This window comes from Eptatretus burgeri, chromosome 12, assembly GCF_056783735.1.
Source record: "Eptatretus burgeri isolate ZD-2024b chromosome 12, Ebu_testis_v1, whole genome shotgun sequence".
Lineage (NCBI taxonomy): Eukaryota > Metazoa > Chordata > Myxini > Myxiniformes > Myxinidae > Eptatretus > Eptatretus burgeri.
In genome coordinates this window covers 53,025,128-53,039,775 of record NC_140972.1, presented here as the reverse complement: position 1 = coordinate 53,039,775, position 14,648 = coordinate 53,025,128, and the positions used below count along the sequence as shown (strand labels likewise).

Genomic DNA, 14,648 nt, shown 5'->3' with positions numbered 1-14,648 from the left:
CCTCTTTCTTCTCTTGAGACATTGACAAAATCACAAGCTGGTCAAACACTTGGATTATGGCTTTCAATCCTGACAAATCTCAGACTCACTCCCTATATCCAAAAAAACTGTATCGCAAACCCTCCCATCTATTTTCTTAACAATCCTCTCGAAGAAGTTCAGTCACTCATTCTCTTGGGTCTCACTCTCAGCCATGCTCTTTGTTGGGTAAGCCACATTTCAAAGTTGGCCTCCAAAGCCAGTCACCAACTGGGCATCCTCCCTTGTGCAAAGCCCTTTCTTGGCACATATGAACTTTTATCCACCCAAAAAGCCTTTATCTGCAGCTTGATTGAGTACTGCTCTTCCCTCTGGGCTGTCTCCCGTGCCTCATACCTTGTTCAAGGCCTTAAAGATCATTGGAATCTCCTATGCTGAAGCTGAGTCTATGGGCCTCACTTTGCTATGGCAGGCAGGTCAGTGATCTCTGTCTTCTTCCTCCTCCTTCTGGTCTTGCACCCTCTGCGCTCTCTGTGCTTTGCCCCACCCCAGGTTTCTGCAGAGCACACAGTCCACCGTCAACCCGGTTCTGGTGAAACTACCTAAATCCAGGATCACTGCTCACCTCTTCTCATTTGTTCCTCTTTATTTCCACCAATGAAACCAACTTCTCCATTCTTTTCACTCTCATCCTGCTCTCCAGGTCTTCAAGCCAGCGATCTGTTCACCACACTCAGATCATCCATCCATTCATTGGGATCATACTCTGTGGAGACCGTTGGTGCTGCCTAAGCAGTCTTCTGGGCTATTGGGCACAATCCTGGACGGGTCGCCACTCCGACACAGGATACCAGCATGCTGGCACTCATTTTGCCGACCTCGGAACGATGACAGGCTGAGTCAACCCCACCTGGTATTAATTCAACAGCCAAGCAGGATTTGAACTCACGAACCTAGGATCCCAAACCCATTACTCTCGCCATTAAGCCAACACCAGGCACATATCATCCCCATCCAAAATCGTGATCTTTTGTACCCCCGTTAATCCACCCCCTCTCCTCCAAATTTCCATAATTTTCATTCCTGATTATTTGCTTCTGTATCCATATTATCCACCCACTGCATTCTCCCCTAACCCTCATCCTTCCCCACATCCCTTGTTGTCGGTCTCCTTCCATGTTGTTCCTTGGCCCTGCCGTTGGAATTTCCCCCCTCTTTCTGCTTTTCTTTTTGTTCTGTTGTGTCCTGACACATTCTGTTTTCTCGGCTCTTCCCCGAGCCTTGACTATGTGTACAAAAAAACCCCAAAAAATTAAGTGCATTGCCAGCAGGGGGCGATGCATTGTGAAGCATGCCACCATACCATGGAGAGTGTTCGTTGAGGAAGTAAAAGCATAAACAAGAATGAAAAATTTTCATTGAGGAAAATTAAATTATTTCCATCATTCCTTGGCAATGATGAATTCATTACCTAAATGCCCTTGGTCCACTTCAACAGTGGGAGCCCCAAAAAAGATCCACGAATGGCACGTCTTTAAGGAGAGGCGTGAGTAATTATTAAACTGTGCAAGATTGAACTGTTTTGTTCTGCTCACAGGTGAGCCCGAGTTCAGGTACGTGGCTGGAATCCATGGAAATGAAGTCCTGGGAAGAGAAATTATCCTTTTCCTCATGCAGTTCCTATGCATCGAGTACAGGAAGGGGAACCCTCGGATCGTGCGCCTGGTCCATGAAACCCGAATACATCTCCTGCCCTCCATCAACCCTGATGGCTACGAGATGGTGTATAAGCTGGTGGGTCCTCGCAACATGCGTTTTCATTAGAGGAAGATGGAGTTAACACCTCTGACTCACCTGCAAGTTGCAACTAAAATATACTGAGATTTATGTTATAATTCATTTTCTATCAACACCTGGTATTGATCCAAGGCTGGCAGGATAGCTTCTGGGTGTATATACTCGCCCCTGAGCTGTCTAGCCGAGGTTGGAATCCAGACTCAGGGCCCTGTCACACCTTGACATTTTAGCCAGCGTATGGCAACGTATCAAAATGTATGTAAAACGCTGGCGTACGCTGAACTATTGATGTTTTTTTCAGTTTTGGGCATATTCATAACGAGTTGGACGTATGCATAACGTATTAGTAACGTACACAGAACGTTTCGATAAATTATAGACAACTTATACCAACAAATGCTTAGCATGTTGTCGGCGTTCACAACCTATACCCAACGATAGTCTAACTTATGCATAGCACGCTGCAACGTATCGCTGACAATCACGTGGCGTAGCCCATTAATAGGCTGCCGCTCAAAGATTTAAATCGCTGCCGCTCGACTATTTAAATGGATGCTGCCGCTCGACGATTTTAATTATAACGAAGCTGGACATCGAATTGTCAACATCATCGTCATGCTGAAGAAAACTTCGAAGAATGCTGCAAAGAAGTCTCCTGGCCGTGGCCGTGGACGCAAGGAGGATCCATCATCACCCACACCATCCCCCATCACGCTCACCAACTACTACTGACATGGACCTACTACTGCAACTACTACTACTGATACTACTGACATGGACATCCACTCAACATGGAGTCTGGAATACTGACGGGTTCCTCCTGTGAAGCCCATTTTTATATGCCAGTTCCCCTAAACTCTGCCAATACGCCATTATACGGTAGCTGTAAGTTAGAAACACGTTCAGTAAGTTCTGTGGTCTTCTGGAAGACGTCAAATACGTCTACATACGTCAATATGCGTTTGAGATACGTTACACATAGGTTCAAAGCACGTTACTCATAGGTTAGAAATAAGTTTCGGGTACGCTAGACATTACCTCGACGTATTTCGACTTATGAGTAACTTACAAGTAACGTGTGTCGACGTGTGTCAACGATCGCATAACGTGCCTATAACTTATGGCCAGCATATGCGGAATGTGTGAGTCATATGCCGAGCACGTCAGAAAATTTTGAGCATGCTTAAAATTTGTCGACGAGCTCGGCGTACTACGACGTATGCCAGCGTGCTTCAGCGTGCTCTTAACGTATACAAAACTTACCAATAACATATTCGATGTGTGCCAGCGTATTCGCCAAATTTTTCATACGTCGGCATACGCTGGCGAAAACGTCAAGGTGTGACAGGGCCTTCAGCAATAAACTGTCATCGTGATGTTTCACATGCAGAGCAGTTCATCAAAGTGTGTGCCGTCCATCGGAAGGATGTTCAGCCTGAGGATCCATCTGTCAGCATTGCTTGTTGGTGAAAGTTTACAATTCCATGGTGTGGTTCACAAAGAGATGAGTTATCACCGGCACTCTGAACAAATTATATATTCCTGCCCACATCACCAGTTCATGAATAACTCCGACCAAAAACATTCTCCGGCTGACTTCATGAGGAAGGACCGTAAAAGTAGTATCAGTAGTAGAGCTAGGGTGGATCCAGCCTTAGATACTAGCTCTCCAAAATTACGATCTCAAAATTGAGATAAAATTTAAATAACGCCAACAGAATTAAACAATGCACCTTCACAATTTTTTTGTTTCTTTTGAACTCTAAAATCAAATAAACATCGCACTTGCTTCAAACCACTTGTGTTCTCAATGGCGTGGGGCAGGCCATTTGGTGACCTCAAGTTTATAGCTTGGCTATTTTTGTTGAACAACACTTGATGTTCCTCGAGTACCGATTTCATTTGCTGTCATGACAACTAAAGCACAAGTAAGGTAAAAGTACAGAGTCTCACGAAACAAGGAAATCAAATTTTGAACTTTGACATAGCAGGAGGCCGTTTGGCCCATCGTGCCTGCACCGCTTATAAAAAAAAAACCAGTGGGAAATATATATATATCTCTCTTCTTCTTTCGGCTGCTCCCGTTAGGGGTCGCCACAGCGGATCATCCGTATGATCCGCATAGTGATTTGGCACATGTTTTACGCCGGATGCCCTTCCTGACGCAACCCTGGTCGCCTCTTACGACACAGGGATATGGTACACCTATTTTAACCGGGGTATACACCGGCCCAGTACACTGGTACTCACTTCGCCGACCTCAGAAGGATGACAGGCTGAGTCAACCCCCTGGTGTATTAATTCAGTGGCCCAACGGGGCTTGAACTCAGGACCTTTTGGATCCCAAGCCGCTGCCCTAACCACTGCGCCAACACCAGGCTATATCCAGTGGAACCCATGCTCCACAATTGAAAAATAAACCCATCCAGCCATTTGAAGATGACCCTTTCGTCAAATTATCGCGCAACATTAATTATTTGTCACGGTAATGGAAATGTTTACGAAATGTGATTCGTGTTGGTGCTAAAGGCCATTGAAGGACCATGTGACAGTGTAGAACCAACCAACAATCAGTCATTCGATTATGGGGATGAAGGAAGTTAAATGTAAATGTGACAAAGGAAACAGATTCCTACAGGTGTTGAGATTTAGGTTGTAATTATGTGAAGTGAACAAACCAGTTCTCATGCTAAATTAATTCCAGTTTGAAATATACTAAGGGTGTTCATCAACTGCAGGGTTCTGAACTTGCCGGCTGGACATATGGCAGACGGACGCTGAGTGGGATCGATCTGGAAAATAACTTTCCAGATCTGAACTCCATCCTGTGGGCAGCGGAACACCTGGCCGCAGGACGGCATGCAGTGCAGAATCATCACGTACCGCTTCCACAGTGGTACACGACAACAAACATCATGGTGAGGTTGTTGGGGTTTCTGGGGGAAGTGGATCAGGTGGGTAAAAACATAGTGGAGTGGCAGGAAAATGATAAAGTATATGTCTGCAAGTAATAGAAAAAGAATAAAGGAAATGGTTTATTTGCCGTAACATATATTTTTTCGTAGTGAGTACGACATAAAAAACAACAATAATCAATAAAAATTCATCAATAATCATCATGAGCTGCCTATTTATAAACACATCTTCTTTGCAGTTTACAGATAAGAAAGCAAATCTCTGTGTCTGCCTGCCTGATTACATGACCTTTGGACACAACTAAGATGAGGTTCTGGGATTGGAGGAGACAAAACCTCAATGATGGAGTTCCTTGCTGATGATCTGGATTGCTATTGAATTGGGCAGTCATTTCTTCATTTCTTCAGATATATATATATATATATATATATATATATATATATATATATATATATATATATATATATATATATATATATATATATATATATATATATATATATATATATATATATATATATATATATATATATATATATAGATTGGGGCGGTTGAGATTACACATTTTTAAAGAAGAAGGCATTTCCAATCAAAAGTAAAAAAAACTAGATCGACTGCACTGTTTTGAGTAAAAAAGCGAGAGCAGACCCGGTCTCAGGGAAACGTTTCGCCAGCTTCACAGCCGGCTTCATTAGGCACAATGGACCCTGGGCTTTGGCACATGTCCTGTTTTTATTTCGATATGACCGCTCATTTCAGGTCACATGCTGGTGCTCGAGGTCAAATGGAGGAGTGCTTTATATTTATTTTGCAAAAGCAAAAACAAATGTCAAATCTCATCATTGAAGGGGTGCTCTGCTCTTTTTTTGTTATTGAAATGAGAGCGAGAGAAGAACCTTCAGAGTTTAGGCTTTATTCCATTTGATTGGAGCCGCTTCTACGGGCACACCAGGAAATACAAGCGCAGCATGGAGTACAAGCAGTAAGGTACACACGCGCAACTAATCACCGCAAAACAAATCAGTATTATATCAATCAGTGTTCTCACCATTCAATGAGCACCAAGTGAGCCGGCGACATACAATGGCAATGCCCCAGGGACAAAACCCCGCGGCCGAGCCGACCCTCAGCTTTATCTCTTCTGTGCTCGAGCCGGGCATCATGTGATCACACGTCACGACCTTCCATTCACCACATTCTCCCCGCCTTTAAAATGTAACTAGAGGCCCAGCTAACGCACCATGATTACTTCAGCGCTACAGGAGTATACATTTCAAGCAACGCGAACTATCTAAACTACAGAAGCATACATGCCAAGCAGTGAGGATTATTGTGAGTTGTAGGAGCATGGTAATGAGCATCGATATATTATGTAACGAGCATATCAGAGCATGAGCATCGAGGATGCCGATAATCCCCTTTACAGATTGAGTCGGCGAGGGGGTATTATTCGCCGGCCTCTCCGGGAGTAGATGGCAGTTTCACTTGAGGGAGGCTTCCGATCCTTTTGGTGAGCCTCGACTCGTGCCGGAGATGACTCCCCGATCGCCCCCGGGTGGAACGCGGTAGCTCCGCCGTCTCCCTTCTCGGGTGGAGTCCCTGGGGGAGAAACACCTGGGGGGGAATGTCAGAGGGAGGTGTGCCAGATGGTGGTGTACCGGCGGGGGGAGTCCCTGAGGGAGCCAAATGACGAACCGACACGGTGGTCTCCCTGCCATCCGGGAGCCTGACATGAGCGTATTCTGGATTAGTATCGATGAGCTCGACCCCTTCCACCAGGGGTTCATACTTTCTTTGTCGTACCGGGCGTTTCATGAACACTGTTCCGGGATGGGTAAGCCAGTTGGGCACCGATTGGCCGTCAACATAACATCATTGATGAGTAAACATTCGGTCGTGAGGAGTCGCATTGGTGGACGTGCAGAGCAAAGAGCGTATGGAATTCAGAGCGTCGAGAAGGTAACCTCCCACCGCTCGGGCCCAGTCCTCTTGATTTCAACGCCAGAGTTACGGCTTTCCAAATAACTCCATTATAACGTTCCACCTGACCGTTACCCTGTGGGTTGTAACCCGTCGTTCGACTAGTTGCGATGCCGTGCTCTAATAGGAATTGTTTTAGCCTGGCCGACATGAAACACAGCCCTCTGTCTGAATGTATGTACGAAGGTTTCCCAAACATAGCGAAGAGGTCAGACAGACATTTCACGACAGTGCCCGAGGTCATATCCGAGCACGGAAACGTGAAAGGGAACCTTGAATACTCATCAATAACAGTGAATATGTATCTGTTGTCTGTCTCGGTCGGCAGGGGCCCTTTGAAGTCAATGTTTAGTCTCTCGAAGGGAGAAGTGGCCTTGATCAGTCTGCCAGAAGCCGCACCATAGAATCTGGGTTTTAGTTCAGCACAAACAGGGCATGAAGCATTCATTTGTTTAATATCTTCAATAGAATAGGGCAGGTTCTGTCTGCGTACGAAATGTGCCATTCTGGTTACCCCTGGGTGGCACAGAGACACATGGAGGTCTTGCAAAGCCCGACTGATTACCGCCGAGCAGTAGACCCGCGAGAAGGTGTCTGCAGCAGGGTTTTCCCTCCCGGGCCGGTAAACAATGTCGTAACTATAGCAAGCTAGGTCTATCCGCCATCTCATAATTTTTTCATTCTTAATTTTCCCGTTATTTTTCCCATCAAACATGAATGCCTCGGATCGTTGGTCCGTAACGAGCGTGAAGTGGTTTCCCAGCAAATAATGTCTCCATTTGCGCAGCGCTTCGACGATGGCGTACGCTTCCTTCTCTATCGCTGAGTGTCTCTGCTCGCTTCCAGAGAGAGTTCTCGAGAAGAACGCGACGGGTCTCTCAGACTGATTAAGCGTAGCAGCTATGGCGTGATTTGAAGCGTCGGTTTCCACCACGAAGGGCACCGAGCTATCGATCGATAAAACCACGGAATTACTGATATCGTCTTTGAGGTTGTGGAAAGCTGTCACAACAGCGGCATCTGGTGGAAAGTTTTTGCAATGCACTAGGGGATGTATTTTCTCGGAGTATTGGGAAATCCATCTTGCATAGTAAGCAAACATGCCGATCACCCGGCGCATTGTCTGCAGGTCCTGAGGTGGGGGTAGCTCACAAAGCGGGCGCAATCGTTCAGGATCAGGCTTAATTGTGCCGTCGGCTATTGTGTAGCCGAGAAGGTCAATTGACCTTGCCGAGAATACGCATTTCTCATAGTTGAGAGTCAGATTATATTTTCTAGCAATGCTCAAGAATCTGTCCAGATTCATATCATGTTCCCCCTGATCCCTACCACACACTGTGACATTGTCCACGTAAACAAAAGTGTCTTTGAGGTTTTCATCGGAGATGATGTCGTCCATAACTCGTTGGAAGCAAGCTACTCCATTCGTGACACCGAATGGTATCCTTCTGAACTGGTAGAGGCGCCTCCCTGCCTGGAATGCGGTGTAAGGTTTGTCTTCCTCTCGGATGGGAATTTGGTGATAGGCGCTTCGCAAGTCGATGGTGCCGAATATCTTATAATTGGCCACGCATTCGACCATCTCGTCTATGCGCGGCAGGGGGTAGGCATCGGGTTGGGTAAAGCGATTGACCGTTTGGGAATAATCGACAACCATTCGTTTCTTATGGTTCTGACTGCTGGTTACTAACACCTGTGCGCGCCATGGCGAATCGCTCGGTTCTATAATTCCTTCTTCCAGTAATCGCTTGGTTTCCGAAGTGATGAAATTCATGTCAGCAGTGGTATATCGCCGCGATTTGATCGCTATCGGTTTGCAGACCGGCGACAGGTTAGCGAACAGCTGGGGGGACGTCACCTCCGCGGTGGTCAACGCATTTAAAATTAGACGAGGCTTGCTTCCTCCAAAGGGTATTTCGACGCTCGTGTGCTGCTTGAGGACATTATGACCCAGAATTACGTCTGCGCACAAATCACGAAGCACCAGTACCCTTACATCCCGATGCGTGTACCCTTTTACGTCCAATTCAACATTGCAGTACCCTCGTACGCGGGATTGTAGTGAGGTGGCGGCCATGCATACTGTATTGTCTGTCGGGTGGATTATCCATTTCCTGCCCTTCACTAGCGAGCTGTTGACGAAACTTTCAGAGCTACCGGTATCGATCAGTGCCTCAGCCATATGCCCGTTAATTCGTACGTTGATGATAGCCTTGGATAGATTCCCCGGGGAGGCTGCAGTTAATTTATTTTGCGAGTAGAGAGCCGCAGAAGTGGGTTTATTTCTCCTTAGAGTAGATTTACATACCCTGGCATAATGCCCTTTCTTGTCGCAATTCATGCATGTGGCATCTCTGGCGGGGCATTTTTGACGAGGATGCCTTTTGTACCCACAAAAGAAGCATTTACCAACCGGAGCAGTTGCCGAGGAGTTTGACGTGGCCTGGGTATCCGGCTCCTCGGGTGTTTCTCCATCCCCTATGTCTGGCTGTGTCTGTGTCAGTGGGGTTCCTTGAGTTCCCATCGTAGCAGCGTTCATTAGCAGCATCGGTGTCCCAAATGACTCAGATTGCTGCTGAGCCGTATCCATCGCTCGTGCCTGATCGACTACCTTGTCAAGAGTGGGTTGCGCTTTCTCTAGTAAGCGTTGCCGTATGTGGGCTGATCTGAGTCCTTGGATGAATGCCTCCCGTGTCGCTTCCTTTCGGTGTTCCTCGGCGCTTACGGCCCGGAAGCTGCCGTCTTTTCCCAGCTGATTCAGAGCTTGCAGGAACTGATCGATTGTCTCCCCGGCTGCTTGCCTGCGTGTGTTGAGAAGATGTCGTATGTATACCTCGTTCTTGGGCTTCACGTAGAACGCCTGCAGCACGTCGATCGCTGCTTCGTAAGTGTCGCACTCCGAGAAGAGCCTGTACACGCTGGGCGAGACATGATTCACGAGAGCGGCAAATTTGTCAGCTCCCTCCTCGATGATGGTCAGATAGTGTGAGAAGGAACAGAACCAATGCGACCATTTCATTTCTGCGTCAGTCGCGTTTGGGTCTGCGTCGAACCTCTCTGGTTTGTAGATCTTGTCCATCGTTGGTTGAGAGAGCCGAGAAAACCAAATGGAATAAATTGAAATGAGAGCGAGAGAAGAACCTTCAGAGTTTAGGCTTTATTCCATTTGATTGGAGCCGCTTCTACGGGCACACCAGGAAATACAAGCGCAGCATGGAGTACAAGCAGTAAGGTACACACGCGCAACTAATCACCGCAAAATAAATCAGTATTATATCAATCAGTGTTCTCACCATTCAATGAGCACCAAGTGAGCCGGCGACATACAATGGCAATGCCCCAGGGACAAAACCCCGCGGCCGAGCCGACCCTCAGCTTTATCTCTTCTGTGCTCGAGCCGGGCATCATGTGATCACACGTCACGACCTTCCATTCACCACAGTTATTACTTACACGTGACCTGGTGTTTTACGTGTGTGGGTGAGCACGTGTGCGCTTGTTGTTACAGCGCGTGCGCTGTATACAATTGCACCGAGTTTGAAATGTCCCCGGCGTCGTCTACCACGTCTCCGGTGGGTCCGGTGACCCCCCCCCCCCACGTGCCTCAAGACAGCCAACGACGGCCGTCCGGAAGATGCAGTGCGTAACCTCAATGGAAATGGCGACAATTGACGGAAATACCCGAGTATTTCAATGGAAATTTGTGAAACTAATGTGTTATATATGTGAAAACCATTTAATGTATTGCTTGACGGAAAAAAAACGAAGAAACGCTCCCCTCATGCACGAACGAACGAACGAACGAACGAACGAACGAACGAACGAACGAACGAACGAACGAACGAACGAACGACGTCATTTCCGTCCACCATGGCATTTCGCGCCGAACGCTGAAAGCTAAGTTCTTCTTATGCCATCATTCTCTTTAATATTAGCCATAAACAAGTGTTTCGTCATGCATTAGTAGTTGAAATTTACTTACAACAAGAACGAAAAAATAATCTCTTCAGATTCAACAAGAACAAAAAAAAAAAAACCGAAAACATCACGTGCAGGACAAGACCAATCGAGCTGAAGGAAACGATACTGCAACTGCACTGCTCCTGATTGGTCAAAGGACACCACGTGTGTTGTCTGGGCGGTGTTCTGCACGAGGATTCCAGGCTCAGTTCTTCTTCTGCCATCATTCTCTTTAATATTAGCCATAAACAAGTGTTTCGTCATGCATTAGTAGTTGAAATTTACTTACAACAAAAAGGAAAAAATAATCTCCTCAGATTCAACAAGAACGAAAAAAAAAACGAAAACATCACGTGCAGGACAAGACCAATTGAGCTGAAGGAAACGATACTGTAACTGCACTGCTCCTGATTGGTCAAAGGACACCACGTGTGTTGTGTGGGCGGTGTTATGCACGAGGATTCCAGGTTGAGTTCTTCTTATGCCATCATTCTCTTTAATATTAGCCATAAACAAGTGTTTCGTCATGCATTAGTAGTTGAAATTTACTTACAATCATTCTTTTGCGGCCCCCTGCCACGCTGTATCGAACAATTTCATTCCTTCTGTTATATATCAAGGTGCTTATCACAATAATAACAAGATTTTTACATTTCAAATATTAAATACGCTTTTTAATTGTTTTTCAACTGAAAAAGCATAAATTGCATATTTTAACATTAGTGTACACATTTGATTCACCACACGCGCTGTATTGAAGGATTTCACTTGTACTTGTCAAAAAAGTCATTAAAAAAACAAAAAAGTTTTGCAAGAAAGAAGTCATTAATCAAAAACCTCACCTTGAATACCATTTGAGATAGGCAAAAAAAACCATTCCGGACATTCTGGAGCCACGTGGCAAGAAGTTTTGTGGTCTGACGAAACCAAGATGGAACGTTTTGGCCAAAATGCAAAACGTTACGTTTGGCGCAAACCCAACACAGCACATTACCCAAAGAACACCATCCCTTCTGTGAATCATGGTGGTGGCAGAATCACGTTATGGGTATGTTTGTCATTAGCAGGGACTGGGGCACTTGTCAGGATAGAAGGGAAAAAGGATGGAGCAAAATACAGAAAAATCTGAGAGGAAAACTTGCTGCCCTCTGCAAGAAAGCTGAACTTTGGGTGCAAGTTCACCTTTCAGCATGACACCGACCAGAAGCACACAGCCAAAGTTCCACTGTAGTGGCTAAGGAACAAAAAGATAAATGTCCTTGAGTGGCCTCGTCAGAGCCCTGACCTAAAAGCAATTGAAAATCTGTGCCATGACTTGAAGATTGCTGTCCATAAATGCTCCACATGCAACTTGACTGAGCTTAACCAGTTTTGTGCAGAAGAATGGGAAATATTACCCAATCAAGGTGTGCAAAGTTGGTAAAGACTTATCCCAACACACCTGTAATTGCTGTCAAAGGTGCTTTCACCAAGTATTAACTCAGAGGGGTGGACACTTATCCAACTCAGATATTCAAGTGCTGTGTTTTTACCTCGTGGGGTCTTCCACCCCATGGGGTCTAAGCACCGCTCGCGTTCTCTCCTTTCTTGTGTACAGTTCATTTTAACATCTATTTCTCAATTATTTGTGAACAGAATTCGATGAAAATTGACAGGCATATACGAGACACATATGTGCAGGCAGTAACTGAGACCAAAGTGCAATTGCGGCCCTTCGGGCTGACGAACGACCCATTTTGGCACATTTCCTTAAAATTGTTATTTCTCAGTTATTAGTGAACGGAACCGAACCAAACTTGACAGGTATATTATAGAGACCATTCCCCAGGCATTAGCTGAGCCAAAAGTGTGATTCCGGCCCTTTTGGTCCATTTTCTTAAAATTTTTATTCAAAAAAAGCAAGAAAAGAGAGAACGCGACCGGCGTTTAGACACCGTGAGGTAGGAGACCCCACGGGGTGAAAAATTAAATGCGCTGGGCGATGCCCAACACAAAATTAAGTCGCAAGTGATGATATGAAACTAGCCTCACTTTTGTGAGGTGTTCTGGTTTCTTTTTCTGATGCGATGAAAATCTTACCAAATTTCAAAACTATCTGTCGTCTATGCTATCGCTCACCTGAGAGTTGTACGAATGAACTCCCACGGGGTATGTTCGCAATTCAAACTTGTCAATTAATTTTCTGAAATTTGTAGAATTTGTTTTTTACTTCGAAATTGTGGGTTACGATGTATAAATAAATGTGGAAAAAGTCTGATTTAATGCAATTTAATTCCAGGCTATAAGGTAACTAAAGGTGAAAATTTCAGAGGTGTAGTCTTTCTTTCTGCACTGTGTGTGTGTGTGTGTGTGTGTGTGTGTGTGTGTGTGTGTGTGTGTGTGTGTGTGTGTGTGTGTGTGTGTGTGTGTGTGTGTGTGTGTGTGTGTGTGTGTGTGTGTGTGTGTGTGTGTGTGTTATATACTCTCTCACACACACACACGAGGAAATACCACCCATCGCTTTGCTGGTGGGTATGCTAAAGGGGGGGAGCAAAAGAGTAGGGAGATAAAAAGAGGGGTGGGAGAGAGAGGGGCAGAGTGAGGAGGTGGAGGGGAAAAGAGAGAGGATGGAGGGGAGTGAGGAGGGGTCGGGAAAGGAAAGGCAGCGAGAGGTGAGGGGAAGGGAAGGCAGATCTGTGGTGGAACATTAATTACGATTCATGCTCTCATCAAAATGCTTCTGCATAGAATAACAGTAAAGATGGAAACAAAGTAATGTCTGAAATCTATTTTCTTCTAGTCATGTGATAAATACTGCCCAGAGACAAACATTGCCCGGACAAGTCAGGAAATAAATGCAGTCCAGAAACAAACACCGCCCGGACACATTCAGGCCTAGTGTTGGCTTAATGGTTAGCGTGGTGGGCTTGGTATCCTAGGGTCCTGATTTTAAATCCCGCTCAACCGTTGAATTAATACCAGGTGAGGTTGACTCAGCTGTCATCCTTCCGAGGTTGGAAAAATGAGTACCTGCTTACTGGGATGATTGAGCCATTCAAGTATTCTGTGTCAGAGTGGCTACCATCCAGGATTGTGCCAAATAGCCCAGGAGACTGCTTCGGCAGCACCGACGCTCTATATCGTGTATGGTTCCAATGGATTAAATTGGATCGGACATGTTCGAAGACAAACACCGTTTGGACACATCTGGAGACAACCTCCTGTCTGGACAAAAACACCGCTCAGTCGTGTCCCGAGACAAACACCCGTCTGGACATAAACACTGCCCAGACAAGTCCAGAGGGAGTTAAGATATCCAGAGACGAACTCCGTCCGGACATGTCTGGAGATGAACCCCATCCCGACACATCCGGAGAGAGGGGGGAGAGAGGGGGGAGAGAGAGAGAGAGAGAGAGAGAGAGAGAGAGAGAGAGAGAGAGAGAGAGAGAGAGAGAGAGAGAGAGAGAGAGAGAGAGAGAGAGAGACAGAGACAGAGACAGAGACAGAGACAGAGACAGAGACAGACAGAGAGACAGAGACAGAGAGAGAGACAGAGACAGATACAGATACAGATACAGAGACAGATACAGAGACAGATACAGAGACAGATACAGAGACAGATACAGAGACAGATACAGAGACAGATACAGAGACAGATACAGAGACAGATACAGAGACAGATACAGAGACAGATACAGAGACAGATACAGAGACAGATACAGAGACAGATACAGAGACAGAGAGAGAGAGAGATGAGATGGATGGAGAGATATGAAGAGGTATGGGTGGGGGGAGGGGAGTTAACAAAGAGAAAATGTTGTGCTTTATGAACAACACACAAACACACACACTCTCACACACACAACAATTAGTGCATTGCCGATATCGGCAATTCTTCAGGAATCGGCAGATTGGAGTCAGTGTCATTATGACTGCAGTACGTACTGTAAACAACACCAAAATCTTCAGTAGCTTTCACTGAAAAACAATGTTGCATTTATGAAGACGTTTTAGGGATATGTTCAAAAACATTAATC

General features: G+C 45.7%; 1 protein-coding gene across 1 annotated transcript in view; it reads left to right on the top strand.

The window, feature by feature from the left end:
- Positions 1-14,648, top strand: part of LOC147015635 (inactive carboxypeptidase-like protein X2) — a 113,593-nt gene that overhangs the window by 32,562 nt on the left and 66,383 nt on the right. The window contains exons 10-11 of the mRNA XM_085849114.1: positions 1,577-1,773; positions 4,515-4,694. Of these exons, the coding sequence (XP_085705240.1) occupies positions 1,577-1,773; positions 4,515-4,694 (377 nt within the window). The remainder of the gene's footprint in view (positions 1-1,576; positions 1,774-4,514; positions 4,695-14,648) is intronic.